At 44.5% G+C, this 25,910-nt stretch overlaps 1 protein-coding gene across 2 annotated transcripts in view; it reads right to left on the reverse strand.

Moving 5' to 3' along the window:
• Positions 1-19,480, reverse strand: part of VIPR1 (vasoactive intestinal peptide receptor 1) — an 849,588-nt gene extending 830,108 nt beyond the window's left edge. The window contains exon 1 of one of the 2 annotated variants that reach the window (XM_086941106.1): positions 19,037-19,480. In XM_086941106.1, coding sequence (XP_086797232.1) covers positions 19,037-19,096 — 60 coding nt within the window. In that variant the 5' untranslated portion in view covers positions 19,097-19,480. The remainder of the gene's footprint in view (positions 1-19,036) is intronic. The other variant, XM_086941107.1, reaches the window with a different exon arrangement.
• Between the last annotated feature and the right edge of the window lie 6,430 nt (positions 19,481-25,910).

Raw genomic sequence — 25,910 nt, forward strand, 5'->3', positions numbered from 1 at the left:
CTGGGAGCGGGTGACAGAGCGTGCCGAATGCAGCTCTCGCTCACACCAGCGAGTCCCCGGGGAGGCAGCAATACGGAGTGCAGAACGATGTTGATTTGCGCTATTCCAGCAGCTCTGAAGACACTGAAGCAGGGATTTAATCTTTCTCACAGTTGAGGGAAACAACAGCAAGTCCAGGTGAGTGGCGCCCGCGAACCGGGGGTCACGAAGCTTTATGCAAATTAGGTCCGCTTCCTCATTCGCCGGTGGGCGTGTCCGTGGGCGTGTCGCCTGGGGGAAGAGGAACCAGCTGGTCCCAGCAAGGGTTGCTGGTCCTCGCAGTCCCCCGGGCTGAATGCAGCGCTCCGCCCGGCCTCGACCCTGTGGACTCTAGCTGGGAGCGGGTGACAGAGCGTGCCGAATGCAGCTCTCGCTCACACCAGCGAGTCCCCGGGGAGGCAGCAACACGGAGTGCAGAACGATGTTGATTTGCGCTATTCCAGCAGCTCTGAAGACACTGAAGCAGGGATTTAATCTTTCTCACAGTTGAGGGAAACAACAGCAAGTCCAGGTGAGTGGCGCCCGCGAAGCGGGGGTCACGAAGCTTTATGCAAATTAGGCCCGCTTCCTCATTCGCCGGTGGGCGTGTCCGTGGGCGTGTCGCCTGGGGGAAGAGGAACCAGCTGGTCCCAGCAAGGGTTGCTGGTCCTCGCAGTCCCTCGGGCTGAATGCAGTGCTCCGCCCGGCCTCGACCCTGTGGACTCTAGCTGGGAGCGGGTGACAGAGCGTGCCAAATGCAGCTCTCGCTCACACCAGCGAGTCCCCGGGGAGGCAGCAACACGGAGTGCAGAACGATGTTGATTTGCGCTATTCCAGCAGCTCTGAAGACACTGAAGCAGGGATTTAATCTTTCTCACAGTTGAGGGAAACAACAGCAAGTCCAGGTGAGTGTGATAATACAATGCACCTCCTCACACTCTAAAATAACCTCTGTTACACCCAGTGTTAAATACAGAGTTTCATTTTTTGAACCATTGACACACCAATACCAGTTACTACATACGCACTCACTGATTCCTACGTCTACACACACATTCACTCATTCACCCATACAATCAATCATACATACAGTCACTCATTATTACAACACTATCATATGCACTCATACACCTATGCAGACACTCAAACACTGCCACTCATCCATAGAGTTACTCACACACCTAGTCAGTCCTGTAAATAATCAATCACACTTCGATTTCCTCATCTATACAGTTAAACACAGAACACCTTATTTTTTCAAACATATACTAACACATACTCACTCTCTTATACAATTACTGATACAAGTACACATTGATCTGCACAGAATCACACACCTCCCAGCCAGCCACACACACACTCAGTTTTCCATACAAATACTTGGGCAACCAATCAATAACCCATATAGCCACTCATATAGCTACTGATCAAACCATGCAGCAGCTTGCACAACAACAGACATATTGATGCACACTTTTAGACAGTTTAGTCACTAACCCATGCATTCAGTAAGACACATTTATTCACTCACTCAGTCAGTCACGCACCTACTAAATCCTTCATCCAGACACTTATACATCCACTCATTCTTCAATATGTAAGACATATTTTAACTTTACAGAAACATACAGTCACTGGATGATGTCATCAGTGATGTCATCAGTGATGTCACTGACCATGTCATGAATGATGTAATATGTGACATCATCAGCAGTGGATTGCGGGTGCCCGATATATAGTTATTGCAACTAACTATATATGCGAATTTCTATGGTTTTGTGCGAGTAAAATAAGGTTTTGTAAATGCTAATTCCTAACTATATATGGTCTATAACCTATGGTTTTTTCAGTGAATTTTCAAGGTTTTGTAAATGCTAATTCCTAACTATATATGGTCTATAACCTATGGTTTTTTCAGTGAATATATATCTATATATATAGATATATATGTATTAAAAAAAATTGTATTTATATTAATTATTTATTAATTTTAATTTTATTTAAGTATTTTTAGTTAGTTATATTTATTATTTCATTAATTTTAAATTACATTTCAGTATTTAAAAAATTCGATATTTTGACTATATTTTTTACAACGATATTTTTGATTCAATATTTTTGTACTTACCTGTTTGGAGATAGGAAGTCGACATTTTGGCATTCTATATTTTTTACACAATATTTTTGTAGTTCTGTATTTTTTCCATCGATATTGTTTCAGTGATCCGATTTGGATAGTTGTGGTATTTGGAACCAGGCTCGGCCACCACCAAGGGAAACCTACCAAACCGAGAACTTTCTGAAAACTAGCAACCAATGGGGGTTCAGAGTGATTAAACTTGCATGGACTCCACTACGTTCCATTAGCCAGAATTCACTGCAAGCATCACAGTTTGGTTAAAATCATGGATTTTGCTCACATTTCTATATAGTAAAGTACCAGACTACGTGGGGATCTAAAATTCCTCCCGCCCAGCATTCAGGCTCTTCTCCTGATAAAAACAGTAACATACTTCTGAGTCTGGGTGTATCACCCACAAAGGGAAATGCTGCAAAACACAATAAAGAAACATCAAAATGTTGCCTTGTAAATAAACCCATTCTAACAATGTGGGTAGCTCTGATATTCAAGCACAACCCTTGCTGGAACTAAGGGAAGCGTATCAGACCCAGACATTTCTGAAATCTACACACACAGAGGGGAGTCCACGGTGGTGTGGCTTGTGTGGATTTCTCCAGATTCTTCTACCAAGAATGCCCAGAAGACATCAAACTGTTTTTAAAATCGTAGATTTTCTTCACATTTCTGAAAGGGAAAGCTCTGGAATCAGCAGTGATCCACAAAAGTCCTACCACCCAACATACCCACATTTCTCCTGATAAAAACGGCACCCTCTTTGTGTTACTGGACTCATCGGCTGTGACAGAAAAAACCCAAAATGCAACATATAAAACTTAAGATTTTGCTTTGCAAGTTGCCCCTTTCTGGCAATGTGGATAGCTGTGGTATTTTGGCCTGTGCATAGCTCCAACTCTAGAAAACCTTAAAAAAACAGACATTTATAGACACCCACGGGAGACCAAGGTGATGCAACTTGTGTGGATACTACTATGTTTTCTTACCCAGAATGCCTGTAAAAGTCAAAGATTAACTAAAAGCATAGCATTGTCTCACATTTCTTTAAGGAAAAGTTCTGGAATCTATGTCAAACCACAAAATGCCTACCATCCAACATTCCCACACATCCAAAAATAAATTGAACCCCACTTCTGTGGTTTAGTCTGTCACCCATACCAGGAACTGGTCAACATATGGACCTTATGAAGTCAATATGGTCTCAACAAGGTTGTCACATGGTTAAAGTTTTGGTCTGTTCCAATGACGTGCAATAGGCCTACCCAGGGGAGGTGGTGTGGGCTAGCAATCCCAACTTGCTGGCACACATTAACAACAGTAAATAAACCATTGTCCAGTCAAAGCTTTTTTTTTAAAGGAAAAGTACACGTATTACAATTACATTACTGGATGCAACACAATGAATACCAAATATATGCAGCAAGAAGATGAAAATATCTTTGGTGGTACCATCAGACCACATTTGACCCCTAATGGGTAATTGACCCCATAATGCCTATATTCCCCACCTTCACCAGATGCAACACAACAATATAAAGTGGTGCAATTTTAAATGAAGGAGGCATATTGGCTTTGGCAAGTGATCACCCCATATTTAATACACCCCTATTGGCTATGTCAAGGGTTCACCGCATTGATTTATAAAGCAATATTAACAAGTTTGATGTGACCATTAATCCCAATGGAATCGTGTTTAAATGTGTTCATTGCAATGTTCAAGAATCATCATTGTCAATAAAGTGTTTGAAATAAAGCATTTGAAAAATAATCACAAACATGTCAGAGACTTCTTTTTACATACCTTGGACCACAGAATGTAACCATAGGACCCAACACTAGGAGTATGTGCACTCCTAACCTTTACACCAAAAGCTGCAGCTCAGGGAGCACTTTGAAATACTGAGCACCTGTCATTAGGTTATGAAATCCACATGCTTGGGAACTTAGAGCAAGTTTGTAAAATACCTCTGGCGCTCTGCGGCACCTAACGCATCCCTCCAATCCACCTACACGTTTAGTTGGTGATGCCCCTGGCAGTTTGTGGCCACCGTAATAAAGACCATTTTGCAAAAGAAGCCCTCCCAGACCATCTCACTATGGGGCACCCCAAGAGGAATTGTGAATATCTACACAGCAGGTCAGGCTGCTGTAAGGAATTTTCTGCTGCATTTCTTTGCCATTGATGTTTTTGGGTTAGCAATACTCTGGTTCCACCCTGGGGCACCACAATGCACCCATTTATGTTTGGTGCCGTTCGGGAAGCCAAAGATCACTGAAACACTGCTATCTCCTAGGCATCTATGTTGTGATCCAACCCACGTTGTGCCCAGTGGATGGGAACAGAATGAGTTGTTCGTACTTGCTGCATGGACTTCAAGCTGCAGAAATCAGAGGGGTGCATCCGACCCCCCCAGGCTTTGGTGTGGGTGGTGGGTGAGCACACTGCTAACAACATCATTCTTCTAGGTCCCGGGAATGGGGCCCCAGGACTATGTTTGCTTGCACTGTCCTACCTCTGCCTCTTTTTGCATGAGGCCCTGGGGCATGGTGTCCCAGGGTCAAAGGTTGGCTCAGGGAGGAAGTCTCCATTAATGCCCCTCCCTAAATTAATTAATAAGTAAAGTAAAGATTTGCTGACCCCCTCAGCACTAGCCCTCCATTGGGGGATTTAAAGGAGGTGCAGTGGGGCGCCATATGCTTCTTTCTAAGTGCATGTTAAAATGGGAAATCCTTCAAGGTGTATATCTCGCTGTGCTGATTTTGCCCATCATGGGCTCATTTTATACCCTGTAGTGAGCGTTGGCCACCAGGAGCATTTTCAACAGACCTCCTGGCCTCTAAGAGGGTGCATTTTGTGGAGAGCTGGTCCTACTGGCTACCTGCCCCAGACTTCCCCCTCTCCTGGCTCCTGGTGCTCCTCTCCTCCTGGTGTGGCCTTCTTGCACATCCCTCCACTACCAGCCAGCCTGCACTCTCAAGTCCCAGAGCAATCTTTCTATCCTGCAGAGCACTTGGGGTGGCAGTGGAGTTCAGATCTTCCCCAATCTGGTCCTCGGGGAGAATAATGGGGCCAGTGTTCCTGGGAAAGCCCATCTAGTCCTGGGGGATCAGCTGGAGTCAATCAATACATCAATTAATCAAATCAACTTTATTTGGCTACAGAAAAAAGAAGATAGCCATAAAAGTACACAACAGCAACAAGGCATAAATAAGCACGTAACGAAAAAGCTGATAAAAAGATAAAAATACATCCGGAGGACATTCTTAAAAACACTTTGCTCAGGTCAATACTGTCCTGAATTTAATTGACAACAATAAAAGCTTCATACAAGCAAGCATGAGAAACAGGCCGCTTAACAAGAGTAGACTGCGCCATATCAGTATCTCTTCAAAGTTGTCAGCAAGCGTTTTATAAAATGTATCACTGCATAATATACCTGTTGGATAACCGCTTGCGGTAGGAAAAGAATGGCTTTTTTTTTTAATAATGTCTACTGTTTGTGTCGCATAAAAGCAGAATAAAAAAAACGTTTTCGATGGAAGTGTTAAGGGTGCAACAAAAATATGAAGTGAGTAGTGCATTGCCTTGAAAAATCATAACTGAGGTACTTAGGAAGATTTGAAAACCAGTGTCTGGAGTAAATGTCCTTAGCAGGGCATCAGGTGACTTCTACCATTACTCAGCTGTCTTTGCTGTCTAAGTCCAAGGTTTTGATCTCTGTCGCTCCTTTATTCTCCTCCTCTCCATTGTGCAGATGTTTAGAAGTGTGAGTGGAAGGTTCTGGATGCTAGGCACCCCTGGCCATTCCTAGGATGTCACATCATGCCTACTCCCCTCTCCCAACCCTTGTGTACATTATTCTGGGACAATCCAATATTGCAGAGCCTTTCTTTCTCTGTGCAGAGCTCTTGGGCCCACCTAAAGGTTTAGTCAAGAAAATGAGCAGCACATCCTCTGTATACCCTTTATATCAATTATGGAGCAGCTTCGCCTCCCACAGAGCCTGGTGCCTGAGGGGCTAAGGTGGACAAAAGGGGTAAGCTCAGGTATTTGTTGCATCTATCGGTGGCTGGGTAGGCCTCAGTGAAGTTAATCAGTCAGTCAGTCAGTCAAAAATGTACTTTATTTGGTTTATCACAACCATAAAGCATACATATACAAAAATTCTATTAAAATAACGACAGGTTAAAAGTTCATGTGGGTAAAATTTGTTTTAGCATTCATTAATTAAGTACTTCCTCCCAGGTGGAGGTGAAGTTAATCAAGTTACTGGGCACAGCCCCCAGGCCCTATTTTCATTAGAAGGACAACACCTCCCCACATCCAAGGCCTGTTCTTCTCGTCCTGGGAGCAATTCACACCTCACTATAGAGGAGCCATCCAACTGCCAAGTGACTGTTGTATTCTTAAAGAAAGAAAGAAAGACCTCTATAGGTTGTAGGCAGGGAATCTGTAACTTTTTTAAAGTGCCTTTAGCTTAATAGGTAGACAAAATTCAATTTGACCATTACATTGGATTTTGAATAACTATTTAAAAAAAGAGTCCTGTATTATTTCTCTAGCTGATACAAATCTGAAGTTAGCATTTATTAAATACAGTAATGTGACTCAGTGTTTCCTTATGGAAGCATGCTATCAAAAGGGGAGACAATTAGAGGGGCTTTTTAGAGGTCCAGCGTACAGGCCCAAGTAACAAGATCAAAACAGAGTATGCATTTGTTGGTAGGCACGGCGCCGGACTGCTGGTCCTCGAGGCGTGCTTAATTCCCCCGGTCCCAGCGCCTTCCGGTCCATGTCTGTGCACCGCCCTCTGAGCACCTAGCTTTGGTGGGCCCTTCCTATGGACGGTCTACGGCACGAACCTCAGTTCAGAGATGTATTGCCCCGCTAACGCGATCACAGAATTCTGGGTCAAATACGTCCAAGTCTGCCTTTCGGTCAGATTCCTCATTAACCTGTTGTACCTTTGCATTACCCTCCCGATGCCCCCCACCCCCCTTTTAGGACACATGTCCACTTGATGCTGTGTTTCCAATGGGGCCAGTCTTATACTTTATATAGGTGAGTGGCTGCACCTTTCACTACTCTGCCGCTCTACTGTCACTACCAACGCTTTTGTTTTTAACATGCCACTGGCTTTGCAACTATATGCCATTATTATACTGAATTTTTCCATATGTAATTAGTACCACACTGGTGTGCAATACATTGTTGGATATTATTTACATAATTGGCTATAAGACAATCCAACTAGGGTTAGTCATACTATAAGTGACTGCTTGTTTTTATGTATTTGTGCTCTTTCCTAGATTGACTACTGCACCTACGGACACCGCACACCACTCGTGCCACTGGACTGGTAATATTTAGGTTACAACACTTCATTATCAGCCATTTAGTGTAGATCACAACTCTCATTTATGGGTCCTGAAGAATTGCCACCTGATCCACTAAGGGACAAACTAGGCAAGAAACATGTTGACCGCATGATACTTTGAACAGCTGCCTATGACATTATAATAGACAGTCGCCAACACTCCCTTTTAACCAGGTTAGGAGAGAGGATTATTAAATTAGTTGCCCTGATCCTCCCTCTCCGTGTTTTAACTCACATTTTTAGACACCTTACACTACACTTCTACACTTTTAGGGCCCCTTACATGCACTCACCCAAACGGCAAGGATTAAAAGATCTCTGCCAAAGAGCCCCCCTGAGGGTGCCCGTCAGGTATAGCAGCGCCGACCTGATGAGGAGCATGCCCAATAATGAAGCATGAGACCCAGCTGGCTGGGTGTGTGAGGGCCCTAAATCCGAAAGGAGGAATTCCCCATCTTCCTTCCTGGTAGTCAGTAAATTGCTCTTCCTCCCAAGTCACCGTTAGTCTCCTTAGGAACTGCATACTCCGTTTTGATCTCCTTATGGAAGCAGTCAGCCTTGCTACAGTGAAATTAGCTTTAGGTGTATTTCACTGTAAGGGCCAGTGGTACATTAAACTTTTACATGCCCTACTTTTACATACCATGCAATCTGCCCTATAGGCTCACAAGGCCTGCTTAGGGATTACTAATTACTATTTAAAAAGGAAGAATTGGGCCTGTGAAAAGGGGCTATTTTGGAAGGTTGACTATGTACATTTAAATTGCCATAAACATGTTACTAGCATGCAAACACCGGCTGCACATGAGAGTAGTGTTTTATGAACAGTATGCACACACACATATGTCCCCATATTTGCGGGTAATCAGCATAGTGCCTACTATCTACGCTCCACTGCACTAGCCATATCTTAAAAGGTGGACAATAGTGAGTGAAACTCAGATAGTGAGACTCTCCCACAGTAAAGGACCAAAAACAAGGTGATCAAAAGCAAAAATATCCTGGTGGACTACATGGATGGAAACCACTTGCAGCAACATGTATGCATAGGTATGTGGCGTTTCTGTAGCACTAACTTAGCTAAAAAGCAACGGAGTGAGGAACACAGTCAAAGAGAAGCACAAAGTCAACAAGTGAAAGGAGAGGTAGTAGGTTAGGAATGTTTATGCACTGTAATGTAGTGTTCTTTAACCCCTCCCCTGCTGGTGACGGAACCACTCCATCATCAGCCGCGGTCGCGCTGTGCTGATGACGGAGCGGTTCCGTCGCAGCCTGCTCGGCACGCCTGCGCGGCGCGGATTCTACACCTGCGCTGAGCGTTCCATTGAGCGGGCGGGGCCGTGACGGAACCGCTCCATAATGAGCTCAGCGCAACCGCGGCTGGTGATGGAGAGGTTCCGTCACCAGCATTGGCGCGCCACGCGTCCCTCCGCCCCCTTAGCACTGCGGCGGAATAGCCTCCGCAGTGAAGGGGTTAAAGAGGAAAGTATTTAAATTGGAAGAGCAATGGATTGTCCTGATGGAAACAGATGTATTTCCAGATTCTAGGTGCATAGATGTAAACTGCTTAGACCAGGCGCGCAACACCCATTGGAATCAAAGGGCTTCAGCCACCCCTGTCGTGTGTGGCAGCCCGGGCTCACACACAGCCGTACCTGTGCACTTCACAGGTCTTTAATAGACCTTGTGCATGTGAATGAGGCTTTGATGTTGTTTTACCCCTTTCAAGAGCCCCTGCAGCTCCACTTCAATTTACAAATAATTCAAAATGCAAGAACTTCGTTCAATGGCAGTGAAACCAGGCTTTATCAGATAATCACAGTCCCAGCACAAAAGCTTGTATGTGCCAAAAAGATACCACAAACGTATTGCTAAATGGCTTTACGTCGAAAAACAGCTGCAGGCCCCTCATAAGTCATGCAAACTGTCCAAACACCCCGTGAACGCCATGTAAAGACATGTAAACTAAAACAGGACCGCCTGGTTCTGAATTGAATCTACCACAACATGAAAACGCGCGCAAAGGGGAAATCCTGTAATTTAGCTCACGTTCCAAAAGTACAGCTATTATGCAATTAACATTTAGGTAACTGTGCTTTGAAATGTGTACTGGAGGCGGGTAAATAAAAAAAAAAAAAAAAATAAAAAAGATCTCGCGCAACACCACACTCGTTGATCTGATGCAAAATCCTGTTCAGCTGTGGGCTGAAACAACATCATTAGGGCGAGCGTGGCCAATGACATCGTCGGTGAATGACGCGCAGGAAATGCGGCGCTGCGCAACTTTTTGTCGCCTCTTCAGATTTCCTCACAGCCTTTGCGTTGAGTGGGTCGCGGTAAATCTCGGTAAAGTTGGCAACTTGGCTTCTGGCCCACACCCGCTTTCGAAAACCGAACCTGCTGCTGCAGCGGCATTTACTGCTCAGTCGGTAAACAAGGAGAATCAACCAGCTAGGCTGTGAGGAGCAGATGACGCGCGGTAGTCCCACGGCAGAAACAAATGCCTCTAATCGCGGCGTTTACATAATTAATGCGCGCGCCCTAATTGAGTGAATCATCGATTAGCCAGTCTGCAGGCATTTGCTGACTAATGTCTTTTGGAAGCGCCGGTGCTGTGGGTGGGAGGAGCTAATGTTAAATTATTGATGTATTTTGCCAAAAATCGTGACTTCAGATTCACCCATGGGTGCTATGTTTCTTTTGAAGGCGTGAATTTTATGTTTCCTGATGATAAAAGGCAAAGTAGTTCAAGTTCGTTTCGACTTCTGTGCCAAGGAAATCAGCTAATGGAAAGGGAATGCATAAATATAGTCTGTGGAGACACTTGAGTTTAATCTACTTTACACTTGAATAGCAAAGATGTTCAGGATTGACCGATTTGTTATTACCAGACCACATCTTAAGACAGCTGGCGGATTTAGACGTTGATGTGTGCTGTTGAAGGAGTTTGCATGCATCCAACAAGCCTCGGGGTAGCTCAGGTGGTTAATGCACTTGTTGAAACGTTTGGTATGATATCACAGATTTTATGTTTGCGTTAACATAAAATAGCTTAGATCAGTACTATGCCTGCTGTAAGAGCATCGTGTGTAATCTGGAGGTATTTACTTTAAGATATCCCTTTGTTGTATATGTATTGCTCATATGGCTGTATAACATGAATGGCACAAGGTCCAACCCTAGTAAAATAGCTCAGGGAGTTATGACCCCCACTGCTAACAGCTGCGTGCAACCTGTAAACTCTATATCTTTGAATCTTTGCAACTGTTTACTTAATCTTTCATTCTACTGAGGATGACAAAATTGGTTCAATCACGTGGGATTGTAATAACACATATTATTAAGATCCAGAACACAATCTAATTATTAATGTGCTGTATGCAAATTATAATGCCATTGCAATTGTGCACGGAGATCTACATTAGGTACACACAGGACTTCAAAATGTAAAGAAATTAAATGTTGTCTATTTGCTACCTACTAAATTGACAGAGAGAGTGTGTCTGATTCGTCTAACTCTAACAGAAAGAAGAAAGAGAAAGGGGAGTACATCATTTGCACCCCCCCTCAAAAGAAACTAGGTGAACACACAAAATGCAATACTGATCATGGTATGGTTGTGCCTGGCATAAGCATTAAACCTATCTTAGTGGATAGGTATGTATATCAGTTACACTGGTTGAGGAAGCCCCAACCACGTTTTGTGGCATGCTTTATCATTGGCTACCTTACCCCACCTTAGTAAGAGATGCTTCCACTGTGGTCTCGACCTCTGTATTAGGTAGTTCTTTAGAAAAGACACACTTGGTAAGGTGGAATACAGAAAAGCTAAAATACCTTGAGGTAAGACTAAAGAATGACCTCTAACAGTAGGTACGACCGGTATAGTTAAAAACAAAAAGGCACTTAAACAAAAATAACTTTGGCTTGTCCTTAAAGTGAGGTATCCAGCGGTTGGTGCTGGAGAGAGAGAGAGAGGGGCTCCAGTCCCTCCATAGCATACCCGTAACATGCATGGGTGCTGCTGGTTGTGCATTAGTGTAAGTGCACAGCAGAGCGCCAAACATGGGGGGATTTGAGAGAACTGTCTCTGAACTTTATTCCATATAAAAATAGCTGCCAGAACTGTAAAGTGATTAATTAAGGAAAAGAAAGTAAATTTTGTGAGCTAAAAAAAGCAATTGATTAAGTATAGTAAATCCTATTATGCTAGGTATGTTGGCTGACTAGTTTTTTTAAATAGATAAATATACAAGACTATTAACAGATTTTCAAACCACAGTGTTTTGCAGTTTCTACATTTTTTCACACTATTGTTATACAATTTGAACAATCAACTCGAATCCTCTATGATTCTCCTATAACACAGAAAACAACACAACACATCAATAACCACTTCCATGCATTGGGCGGCTCCTGGCCGTCCGAGGTCACGATGGGCGTGTGTGTCAGACGGCCAGGGGCCGTCCGATCTGCGAATCCGTCAAATTCGCCCGAACCGCGGCAGAATGTGTGCCCCAGTGAAGTGGATAATGAAGTAATGACAAATCTGTGCTTTTCTAAAAACCAAAACGTTCTAACGAATAGGACACTTTACTCCACACACGTTTACAGCGTTTGCCAGTACCCCACATTTTTTACTCCGCAAAATCTTTTACAATGCAGGGATTTACAACGCAATCCATTGCAACGCATCCCCCATTACAACGCAGTTTACTAGTCTAACTTCACTGAGACGCTGCTTTGGGGAATACGTTGTAATGGTTTGTGGTGTAAAGGCCTGCGTTTTAAAAGATTTTGTAGAGTAAAAAATGCGGGGTAATGGCATGCGTTGTAATGCGTTTGTGGTAAAGGATGTTTACCTTTCTGATGGGTGCTTGTGGGTCTATAACCTATATAAGTGACAGTCCACTATTCATTCATGGAACTTGCACAAGTCTTTTCACAATACTATTAATTGAGCTTAGGTTTTTGCTTTTGACCTGATGAAGTCTCTGCATTGATCACTGAGTAAACCGAAACATGTGTCCATGTAAAGTGTAGACTTAAAAATATGAATAAGGAAAAACATTCCTGTATAGTTGTTTTTGCACTCTGTAAATCCTCCATTACATATGTAAGTATTGTAATACTATGTCGCTTTTCAAAACTCAAGCGGTTGCTTTTCTCTTACCTTCAACATTACTGGTTAGTACAGCCTGCTAAAAGGCGCGTTTTCTTGTTTTTCAACTTCACTAACAAAATATTGTTTTCAAAATCAATAGACTGTTGTTACAAATCCTGTTAACATATTTCACTTTTTATACTGAATAATGCATTTCCAAACCATGAGTGCCCACTTCACTCCATGTCATAGGAAAAGAATTCCAGTCTTAATCTTTTGTGTCAGCTTAATGCCTCAGGGCGTTGTAGTCTTGGCTTGCTGTTATTGATCTAATTAGACCAACACACATGATAGTACAATTTTGCGATTGAAAAGTTCAGGACTGGAATCTGTGTCTGTGATCATGTTCAGGTTTTGGTAGGGTGTTTATGATAAAGTAATGATTGAGAGTTTTGTAGTTGAAACTGATGGCAGTGTTAGATTCTCAAAGTGCCTGTCTCTGGGTCATAAAGGTGTTCACTATTCATGCTCATCCAATTCCTTGGCTTCTCTACAGAGCACACAGAGGAATAGTCACATATATGCCAATTGTAATTGTGAGCAAAAAGAACAATTGATGGACGGAATGCTGAACAATGCAAACATTCACCCCAGACACAGATCTGTGTTAAATCCATCATCATTCTTTAGCTCACTTCGTCACCTCAGTCCAGACCCAGCTATATGCAATCAGTCTTGCACCTATTCCGTATGGGAACAGTCCAACCCAAAGGTCCAAGCCAGGTTCTCCCTGCACCAGAACAGGCATCCTGGGACTGGTTTCTGTGCATCACCCCTCTTCAGCCAGGCTAGCTTGAATCCAGTGGTGCAGTGAGCACAGGACCCACTCACCGCACCACTGTATTCAAGTTAGCCTGGCAAGATGAGGGGTGATTCCCCAAAACCGCTCCCTCCCAGGGTGCGTGTTTCTGGTCCAGGGAGGACCTGGCTTGGCCGTTCGGCTGGACTGTTACCTTGAGGTACAGGGTCAAGACTGATTTGCATATGACTGGTCCAAGCTGGGCTGGTGTGGTGAGCAAAAGAATGATTAACTATTCCCTGATCTTTGTGACTGGGGATGAATGTATGCATTGTTCAGCATTCCGTCCTTCATTTGTTCCTTTTGCAATTGTAATTGAGAGTCAATAGAAAAGTGTGTGAAGGAATTACACACCTGTCCGAATATTGACAGTGCCAAACGAAAAGAAAATTCAGTGCTTGCAAGAGAGTGGACAGGTTGCATGTGTGTGGGGTGATGGTGACGTATAGAGGAAGGGAAGTACGTTTGGAAGGAAAGAGCGACAAGACTGCGCTGAAGAGAAAAGCACTGTGGCGTTGGATATGAAGATGAATCATTTCATAAAGATGCAGGGAGGAAAAAGAATTAAGAATCTGACAAAGTGCGAGTTTACAGAGGAAAGTGGTGTGATGGGAAGAACTGGGATAACTCGGACAAGCAAAAGACCATTGCCATATCAACAGTCTTTAGTAAAGCTCATAAGGATGGAGGGAGAAAAAGGGAAGAGCCTAACTAAGTGTAAGACTGGTGAGGAAAGTGGTGTGAAGCGGAGAATGGGAATGACTGGGCCAAGCCACAGACCACTATCATGTCAATAGTCCTTATTCATCTTCAGTTCTCTGGCTCATACTTTCAGAATTGGAAAAAAAATCTATTATAATTAGTCACAAAAAGATGATTGTTGTAACTCATTTATCTAGCAAAGTCAAAAAGCCTAGCCTGTTTTACTCAAAGGTTTGTTGTTGAGCAATATATCTGATTACAATAACAGAGAACTCCCGGAGAAGCGTCCAATCAAGCCAATCAGGCTACAAGCACTAGAATGAACCAGCCTATAAAAAGAATGCTGCAGCAGGATTGAGTGCGTCCTAGGAAATTGAAGTTATAAATAACACTGTACTACATGTTTACGCCTAAAAATAATGTCACATCAGTGGTGCATCAAAACTTGAGGAGGCCCCCCTGCAAAGTACATGGAAGGGGCCACCACCGGCAAGGGGTCTACAACCCATGCACAGTGATGGAGGGGGCCCCCTGGTGGTCAGGGTCCCCCGTACAGCGGGAGCTGCTGGGGCTACGGCTACGCCACTGTCTCACATCCAATGAAAACACGGTGCAGTGCAGTCATACCCTGCTTTGATGTAGTAACGTGCCCTGGAAGTAGAGGAGGAGAGATATACGTAGGGGAACAGCACTACTGGAGTGAAAAACATCAGGAATGCAGTCCTAAAAGGAAACAGCATGGCTACCACCTCATAGTTATTTGATTTGTGGCTAGAAGTGCATTCCTGCTGATTATTTTCTCACTACAAGCCTTCTGTTGTGGCTCAAGCGCCCAACTCATCCACCTCCTCTCCCCATGTGTGGAACAAAATAAAAGGGAATGTGAATACATAGGGAGAGCATTTCAAAAGGAGTATTCTAGGCCAGATAAAAAAATAAGCAATAGCAAAGCCAATAGGTCTCACTTTTGGGCCCTATCAGCTTTGTCAATGATTTTTAGACATGCGCAACATGGTTAAAGAACTAAAAAAAAAACCTTTGACGTGGCCCACCACATCAGTTTAAAGGCATGTATACCACACATGGCGTGCCTTTAAAATGATGTAGAAGATATTTTTTTTTCTTTGTAGTTACTGATCTGAGTTGCATCAGTAACTAAAATGAAAAAAACAGGCAAACGCGTTTTTAAGCAGATGGAGCAAAGCAGCACAGGGGTTGAAGCAACGAGGGCAGAAGCAACCCAGAGGGTGGGCTCGGGGAATCAGATGACACAAAAAGCAAAGTGCAGCACAGGGGAGGAACAAACAGGTGAAAGAGACCAACTCGGAGGAGGCAAGAGAGAAGCACGTGGATGACAAAGCAAGGGAGAGGTACATGAGGTCAGGCGCGCAACACCCATTGGACTCACCGGGCTTCAGCCCCCCCCCCCCCCCCCCCCCCGTCGTGTGTGGCAGCCCGGGATGAGACAGATCCCGGGGACACACAGAGCCGCACCCGAATGTTTTACAGGTCTTTAAAAGACCATTTGAATGTTAATTAGGCCTTGCTGTTGTTTCACCCCTTGTTGGAGGCCCAGCAGCTCCACTCTGCCTACTGATTAAAGGTTGAGCCCCCCCCCCCCCCCGAAATGTTTTCTTAGCCCCCCCGAAATTTGGCTCTAGTTGCGCCTCTGCATGAGGTTGATTGAGCGCAACATGGGGGAGGGGGGTGGACAGAAGCACATGGAGCCTAAGAGCAACAGTGAACGCTGAGGGGAACAGCTGAAAAACACATGCACTCCCATGACCTGCTTAACCTAAAAGAAAAAAAGTAATACATGAAAAGCAAGCAGTTGATGCATAGAGCCAACCAAAAGAGATGGAAAAGAGGCTATACTGCACGGGAGGGACAAACACAAGATTGATAAGCTGGGACACAAACAAGAAGCAGGCAACTGAGAATGACAGGAACGCCAACCAATGGTAAGCAATGGGTGGACTCCAAGCCCCTGCATGTTCTTGGTATGTCTCACAACAGGCAGCACATGCACTGTCTAGGACGCAAGACCTAAGAGGCAGCTATTTCTTTCTGGTGGAATGGTATGAGGAGAGGTGGCAAAATGATAAACAATGTTTACTTAGGTGTGAGGGAAACATGCCATAATATATCAAAGGCCACTGCATGAAATTCTATTCGAGCCAGGCATAGTGACAGCACAGTCCTTCATACGTTTCTTGCCAGACAACGTTGCCGTGCAGATCCGGTGAAATGGATTGAAATCATTTTATAAACTGCGATTGAGTGGATGTACCAGGTTTAGAGTCTGTGAGATATCTCCGCGGCTGGCGCTCAACCCGCTCAGCGATTGTGTGGCGCGTCACAAGCAATTATGGAGAGTGTATACGGTGATACACCCACTGTGGTCTGATGGCAGGTCTACGGGAGGGCTGTTGGACAGCGCTGCAGGCTTCCTGCACAGAGCCGCAGTACGCAATCTAACTGTTGGCTCACATTTTCTGACGCGTTTGCTTCCTCAGAATGACATGCATTAATCACATAAACACCGGTGGGCGAGAGGGTGGGTGACACATCCCCCACATGCTCATTGCGCGCCTCTGATACTAGTTTCCACGTGTGCACTCGGTGCGGGGACAGCAGGCGCCACACACAGAGCACGCAGAGTTTACAACCTTGAATGACACAGACCCCCTCCCACGAGTCCGACACTAACCCCTCCCACAACACACTCGCTCTTGCGTCGGAAGCTCCGCGTATCTCTCACTAGTGGCTTCAGTTGCGTCAAATGGCATACAATAAGTCTGTAGTGGTCGAAATATCTGGGAGCATGCCTCTGCTTTCCAGCGCTCGACTAGACCTCCAATTCCGTCAAACGCTGATACAGAGGCACCATGCTCCCCCTTTCACCCTCCATAACTGACTAGTTGTTTCGCTTCTCACAGGAGCACTCAGCCTCTCGTGCCCAATTGTGCCACCACTATCCTCCTCTGTTGACCTGACGCCTCGCCATCGGATAACAAACATACGCCAGTGCTGCCACCCCAAAGAAATGAGCTGTGCCTAGCATTACGACATGAACTGGATCGCTTCTATGCGCTTCCAAGCTAGCGCCTAGGAATACTTGTTCTTAGTGATTTTAATGTGGACGAATAGAGGTCGATGAGAAATGAAACACACAATCAGGGCGTGCCAGTGTTTTTTTTAATTAGGCTGAAAAACACCCCATAACCAGGATCACACAGATTTCATGTAGTACAGAAGTCAGGACTACAGCCCAAGACGTGTGATTCCATTTTCATTAACTTAAGCAGCAGAACAACACAGCTGATATCTCTGAGCCGTTTGCCACTCATTATGAATAATAAACTTCTAGAACATGTCTGTCTAATATGCCAGGATTCTTTCAATGCACACATTTGTTTGTTTTTAGCAAAAGGATGATGTTTCCATTAATCAAGCACCCAGAAGCAGCCACTTTGTGGACAGGAGCTATGTAAAATCCCATTGAAGTGACATCTATATGAAAACATTCACGGATGTGCCCTCCAATTCTCCCTGAACAGATCTCTCCCCTGCGGATCACCGTGCTGAAAAAGGTATTCGCCAAAGTGAACTCCCGCAAAGGTGCCATTCTAAAGACATGTGAATGTGGGTGGGTCTGCACACCATGGCAAGACATGGCAATCGTCCAGTGGTCACTTGTACCCACAGGGATAAAAGGAACTCCCAAGAACAGAGGCCACCATGACCTCACAACACTTAGGTTTCCCCCTCTATTTCAACAGACTGGGAAACCTATCTTTCTGCAGTCCTGGTTTCCAAAACCTTTCTCATTTCACAGGACTCAAACTTCTCACTCTGGTGACGACACCGCAAGTCAACGCCTGCCTCCCCCTCACCCTCCCAACCCACTCGCACGCAGAGATCGTGGTCGGAGGAGCAACTACAGGCAGGATGACCAGGTAACTTCACGACACTGGGTTAGCCATTTCCAGTGCTTGACTTTCACTGTAAAGGCAATTTCAATTGAGGAGCACCTCTAAAGGCGATTCAATTAATAGAAAACCGGGCAAGTGCTCCTAAAATGCAGATGTGGCCTAAGGGAATAGTCGATGACTTTGGGAGTAGGGAATCAGGTACGAATCCTGGCGCCTGTTCAACATCCTGTGATACTGGGCAAATCACTTAACCTCCATCTGCCCTAAAACAAAAAAAAAAGAAGAAATGCACGTGTAAAGTGCTCTAATGTCAGTGAGACAAGTTGCTGCTATATAATACTGCAAAAATAATAATATGAGGTAAAGCTAGCTGGTTACCCAACCCCTAGTAGGTAAGCTCATTCCTTCCCGTAATTGAGCGCTCGACCTCACTCCCCTTTCACCTCATACTGTAAGAACTTGCATCAATCTCTCCTGACAGCCTGTCAACCCCCACCCCAGGAAGTCTTTGCAGTGGGTCATCTACTGGTTGTAAATCCTGGAGACGTGAGTTCTGACACCGTCTTCCTCATGAGAGGGAAGGCTGTGATCCGTGGAATATACCACCATCTCCATGGACCGCAGTCACCTTGCCTGTCATTAGGCGCTATCTTAACATGTCTAAGCTTCAGAATGAAGTAAAATATGAAACATGGATTAGAAGCGCGGGTCTGCGCCAACTGTCAATAGCAAAACAGATTTAGGACAGAAGAAATAGTATGTTTATCACACGGGTGTTTTTATACAAGACGTAGCTTATTCGGAAATAAAGAGTGAGTTCTGTTGGTATAGTGCCCCACATGACATTCCCACGCATACCACATGTGCAGACAAACATTACTGTAAACGTTTGGTTGTACTTACAGGTGTGAGCATCGAACTGCAGAGTAAAGCGAGCACAAGGCATGTTCTTAAAAACTCCATGACAACCGCAGAACCGGGGTCAGGCCCGTTCCTCCTTATTCAAAAGTATTTTAAATAACATCAAATGCCACCGTCCTCCCGCAGAGTACGCAAAAAAAAGTAAAAAACAAAAGGATAAAAGTAATACAAAGTTCAGTGCAGCGTGCAGGAAGTAGACTTGAAAATCTTCGAAGCGCTGCGCGGCGCTATCCTAACACATAGTGTGCGCTGGGAGCTAAGTCCTCCTGTCGTGGGCACCTGGGGGATGCATGAGTTGCATGTCCTGGCTCGCGGTGGCTCGCGCAGCAGAGCGGCAGTCAGCAGCAACGAGTTCCCTCCTCCCTGCAGGTTCAGGAAACCCCCTCAGTCAGCTATCCGCTCCGGTCTCCCCGTTCTGCCTTTCAAGCCCGCACTTTCATTAAAGAAAATAAAGTCAAGCGGAGGGGCGGGGCCCTGGTGAGGGCTGCGGCGCGCGAGCCAGTCACGGCGCGTCGACGACGTTGGGGGCGGCGCCTTGGCGTAGTGGGTGAGAACGTGGGAGGTGCTGGCAGGTGACATGCCAGGATCGGAAGGTGTGAGTGTGATAGTGCTCCACGCAGGGCTCCTGTCCAGGTCCACTCCTCAGCAGCACATGCCTGTGGCTTCCCCGCCGGCAGGAGGCAGGCACCCATGCCTGAGGCGTCGGAGACGATGGCCGGTGCTGTCGACACAGACAAGTTCACCTGCACGCCCGTGTGTGCTGTTGATGCCTGGTTGTAACGTGGGCCCCTGGGGGCGCAGCTCAGTCTGTGGCTCCCCAGTGATATTAGGATGTCAGGAATCGCTCACCGCACTTTGATAAGCGAAGGGGGAGGAGTGATCCTTAATATCTCCATCAATTTCCCCGGAATTTCCCGGGGCGGTTTCTGTGATCTGATTCGAAGCGCAGTTTGAAATTGCATGCGCCTCAAGTTTATCATGGGGCAGTTCGGGAGACCTCATAACCTGGATGGCATCTCCCAGTTTTGATCTAAAAATCGTCCATGAAAATCTCAAAACTCATCTTTTTCAAGCCGGATGTGACTCTGATATGACTTGTATCTCTAGTGTCAGTACAGCCGACGGTGCAGTGCGCTTTTTATCAAGTATATGTTTCAATTATTCATCACAGCTTCCCCAAGATCTTGTGTCTCGTAACACAACATCAAGTGAGCCATACTCAAAGTATATTTTATTTTTTTATTTCTAGACGCCTAATTAAAACCGTTACATAAAAAGACGTACAATCGATATAAAAACACAAATGTGGATCTTCTACTTTCTCTAGGATTCGCAACATGAGAATGATAAAAACGTTTGTCATGTTGTTATAACAAATAATAAATGCGACATTTAAGCTGACAATGATAAAGGACATATGCAGAAAGAATGATAGCAGCAGTGGCGGCTGGTGACATTTGAAAGTGGGGGCGTTAAACAAATGTACTTCACTGTGGCGGGCGAAAACATATGCACTCTCAGGGTGTTGCTTAGCTAAAAACTAAAGAAAAAAGTAGTGTCTTAATAGTGAACAGTGCAAGGACACAAGTAATGCCCAACACCTGCAACAATGGGCGCCATTTAGGCACTTTCAACCTGCATCCGATAATCTGCCAGGATCTCTGTCAGACACAAGTTAGTGATACCATCACATGAACTTTTAAACCTACTGTACACTACAGTGCTTTCATCTTTCACTGTATCATTATTACACATGCACCAATGAAACTGCCTCGATAAAAGATTGTGCAATCCAATCACCTATTATTTACATGCATGTGATCTTACACACACAATTCAATTAACCCAATCAAGGCCTGCCTTCAATTTAAAAACACTCTTTGGAAATGTTAAAGCATTTCGTTTCAGGAGAATGAAGGTACAGCAAGGCGAACACACACTAGAAACTGGAGAGATGCAAGTGGGAAGGGCAAACATGATGTTCTCATACGACCAATTTGCAAATCACGCCTCGGCTGGGCACCAGGGCGCCTTGTTATTCAGACGCAGTCTACAATCCTTTAAAAAAACAGTAACCCACACCCTTTGGGATGGGACCTTGAAGCCAGGCTCTGGCTACTCAGCGTCCCGCAGACTCCCATAGGATTGCTATTAGACGCAAGAGCCCCCACAAAGCCCAACAATAATGTAAGTGCCTGGGTGCAGGCTAGGTATGAATTATGTTCTTTAGCCCCTTCGCTGCTGATGATGAGCTCAGCTCGTCATCAGCCACGGTGGTCGTGTGCGGATCACGAGCTGAGCTCGTCATGTAACGCAGCTTTTCGAAAAAAGCCGCACAGCCGAAAAATAGCCACCGCAGCGATGCGGTTAAGAACCGGCACTAATAGGGGCAGAATGCCTATATGAGAGGGCAAGCTGTGCCAGGCAAGGTACCTGATTAACGTCATGGCTGGCAGACAATATTGTATAACGCATGCTCCACCTTCAGAGCCTCCATTCTTCGTCATCTTTACGGGGTATACCCCCCTCCCCCCCCCATCAAAGCTGGCACTAGATCACTTTGCCAGACCAACAGGTGTGTACATGAAAAGTCATTAACGGCAACACAACAGACGGGAATCCATAGGAAGAGGGATTGATGATGTAATCGGAAAGAGGATGGATGCTTCAGATAAATTACTTAAGTTACTTTATTGAGTTAAGATGTTAAGTTATAATGATAAAAGATAAGAAAACTCCATCAGGAGCAGCTGTCCTGCTGCTCAGCCCTCACCCAACTGACATTCACAACACACTAACATTCCATTCATCCAACATTCCACATCTCATGCATTCTAGCTGAGCAGCAGGAAGATATAAGATACAACATATCTCCCTTCGTTGGGGAATTTAAAAGAATCAAATAAAACATTGACAACATGTCAAGTACAATTGGTCAGTAGATCCAATACATTTAAACACAGCACAAGTAAGATAAAATGTGCAATATAATCAATAAACGATAGATTCCCACATACCTCACATCACAACCAATGACACAATCATCAAACTGACGCAAGAAGATACATCCTGTCCCTTTCCATACTGACACACGCACACAACAGTCTGAACAAGCATCACAAGCATCACATTACTTCCTGAAATAAACAACAATCCTACATCCTACATCCATATGCCACAAATCATACTAGTTGGCCAGACCAGTACAACAAGAAAGACACACAGAAACAAACCTTAACACCATATATACACATCAGGAAATAACATGCACACCTCAGACCAAGAATAAGCACTCACATAACTCATTCATGGACCGGGAAACAACGTGCACACCTCAGACCAAGAACAAGCACACACATAACTCATTCATGCGCCGAACAAGCACTCACATAACTCAATCATGCGGTGGGAAACACCGTGCAGACCTCAAACCAAGAACAAGCACTCACAAAACTCATTCATGCGCCGGGTATCACACACCACACAATACATAATAAAGACTGACCATATACAGCATAGTCATCTCATATACAGGGTGACCACATACAACATAGCCCCCACACACAGAAACTAATGAGTTGCCTAACAACTTGACTCAACTCACACACAACATTTGTTGTGGAACAGCTCTGGGTAACATAAAAAACAACATCCAAATGACACTAACAAGGGGTGACTACATACACATAGCCCCCTCAAACACAAGCTAATGAGTTGCCTAACACCTTGACACAACTCACACACAACATATGTGGTGGATCATCTCTTGGTGACTTCATCACTTCATCAATTGTTCAAAACGTTGGCTCTTTGACCACGTAATTTGACTTCCAGTAATGGAAGCGGGTCTGAGAGACCATGTTGGGCATAACGTCCAAGTATTACAGCAACGGGGTCGACCATCCTGTTTCACCTACTTCTGGGCTCACAGACCCTATTCCATTACTGGATCGTTTATCCTGTTACACGGAAATGTCCCGCTAAATCTTTTTCTAGTATAGGAGGATTTACATTGCTCTCATGAAAAACTCTGTCCCATTTAGTCTTCTTCCGGGTTCTTAAACTTAAAATACGTTCTGATTGCACGAACTCTGAGCCCACTAGATATGTGGGTAACAACCTTTGGCGAGAACATCACGTAGCAAGTCAGCACATTTGAGTTTGTCAACCACTGGCAAGAAGCAGACTCCACTTCTTCTGCAACACTCAGTTAAATCAAAATCAGTACCTGGACGCTCCATGGTGCATTCATTTCAAACCACACCGCGACGACAACTACGTCAGAATCTTGCCTTGCCGATGTACATCTATTGACTCATCTTCCAAAATGGAGGCACGCACATTGACGCAGAGTCGGCTGGTTCACGGCAGATAGATGCATCAAATACTCCCACACCAGCATCAAACGTACACGGAGTGTCATTACGTCACAGAGAGAAGATGCTGAAGGTATCTCGTGCAGACTGCTTTTCAAAATCAAACTGAAATCGTTGACTCGCCTCACTTTCAGGTAACAGGCAAAAAAAACGTTGAATAAAATATGAGAATAACACTTTTCTTCTTTTTTTTTTAAAACAACACAGTCTCCGCACTATATGACGCACGACAGGTTCACATCTCTTCCGTCATTAATCCCACTTTAGTTTTCCACAGAAGACAATGAAACAGGAGCTGGTAATAAATCTATACACTGAGGCACGATTCCTCCTTGCCCCCGAACCACAAACTAATTTCACATGAACCGGTATCTTGATTACGCTAATGAAAATGTCACTCCGGATTTACTCCGTGACTCGATCTTTGCTCCCAAACAATTTTCACCATACACTGCAGCTGGCATTAATCATTTTAATTAGCGCTGACATATCACGCAGATTAGGGATAATTGTCATCAAATACTTTGCTCCGAGGCTCGAGTTACTGCCCCCGAACCACCAACCAATTTCAAATCTGCTGCTAATAAGCGCCTTTGGTTAATGCTCGATTTTACTTTGACACCATAAAAAAAACTGGTAAACACTTCACTGAGGCTCGATTTTATGCCCCCGAACAACACCCAAACCAAACATCGGCTGGAAATACGCAGATGTATCTGGCAGACTTGGGTTTCAGGGCGACCGATGTCCGGGTCACTGATGGGGTTTAATTGCCAGACAGCATTCAGACACACTTTTAAATACTATTAAAAGTCATTTACCTCGAGATTTCACAGTTTTTCCGATTTTCTGTACCTTTCAGATTTCCTTTCCCAACAAGCTTTGACTTCTCTTTTCTGTTTGAGACAAGTCTCTGTTGAGTTTCAATTTTCCTTGAATTTGCACGCATGGGTTCTTCATCAAAACATCGCCAAATGATGTAATCGGAAAGAGGATGGATACTTCAGATAAATTACTTAAGTTACTTTATTGAGTTAAGATGTTAAGTTATAATGATAAAAGATAGGAAAGCCCCATCAGGAGCAGCTGTCCTGCTGCTCAGCCCTCACCCAACTGACATTCACAACACACTAACATTCCATTCATCCAACACTCCACATGTCATGCATTCTAGCTGAGCAGCAGGAAGATATAAGATACAACAATTGACAAAGCCAATGGATTTGTTTTTTGCATAATACATGCATATTGAGGTACAAAATATCAGCGCACAATTGTATGGCACACGTACAAAGCAACACGCGTAGAAACAACCACTCACTCAAAGCAACAGACCTCGAGACATGCTTGAAAAAACAGATCAACAGCCAGACCACCAGACATACAAATAGTCACACACACAACAGTCTCACATACACATGTTCACCTGTAGCCGCACAGATTGAATCCTTAACGGCTGCACATTTTAGGCCATATTTGATGCTATAGGGTTAGATGAGCTTCTTACCTTTTCCTTTCGGCGTGAATGTTGGAAGTGGATTTTACGATTCGCTCTCGTTAAACTGGGTGTCTGAAGTGCAATTTGGGCAAGAGTGGGAGGTGGCACGGGAGAGCGGCTTGCCCACTGTTGTTAATACTGTCTGCTTGGGCGGCCTCAGGCTGCCCAAGCAGTCAGTATGAACAACAGTGGGAAAGCCGCTCCCCCCTGCCCTCGAGTAACCCCGCCCACTCTAACTTCTGCTTTCTCGCCGTGCGAGAAGACAGAAACAAATGGTAGTTATTACCATAATAACTACCATTTGTTTCTGCCTTCCCGCATGGCGAGAAAGCAGGGGGCGGCGCCCAAGCGCCCCCATAGAGGAGCCACCACTGGATAGCAGCATGCTAATGTAGTAAAAAAACAGAAAAAAAGACTTCCGTACTTAGAAAAGAGCGAATTGCATACATAGATTTGCAAATAATACAATAAAAAAAATTGCGCAAATTGTATAAAGCTCAGTCAATTCAGATAGATACATTACAGAGGACGAGGGTAACCTTGAGATATGGCAAGTGTTGGTATGAGAACCTAATATATTTGGACTGTCAGCCTGGTGAAGTCTTTTTTGGCTTCCAGAAGTGCTGTGATTGAGGCTATCCTCCCGTATTTCCCTGATGCTGAGGTCCCTGACATTTTGAGACAGGATCTAAGGACTCGCTATGTGTCTGAACCCAAGAAGAATAGACAATTTGCGCGTATGAGTGGACTAAAAGTTTTTTAATATGGTAAAATGCTCATGTGAACAGTTGTGCTTATCTATATATATAAAAACGAAAGTATGTCTGTTTGTCCTTTATGCATTACTACACCATTCATCCGATCGCCATGAAACTTCGGGAAGTTGTTGAGTACACTCCCGCGAAGGTTTCTGCCAAAAAAAACCCAAAAAATAAAATAGATTTGTTAAAAGTTGTTGAGTACACTCCCGCAAAGGTCTCTG

Source organism: Lissotriton vulgaris, chromosome 10 (assembly GCF_964263255.1).
Source record: "Lissotriton vulgaris chromosome 10, aLisVul1.2, whole genome shotgun sequence".
NCBI classification, from domain to species: domain Eukaryota; kingdom Metazoa; phylum Chordata; class Amphibia; order Caudata; family Salamandridae; genus Lissotriton; species Lissotriton vulgaris.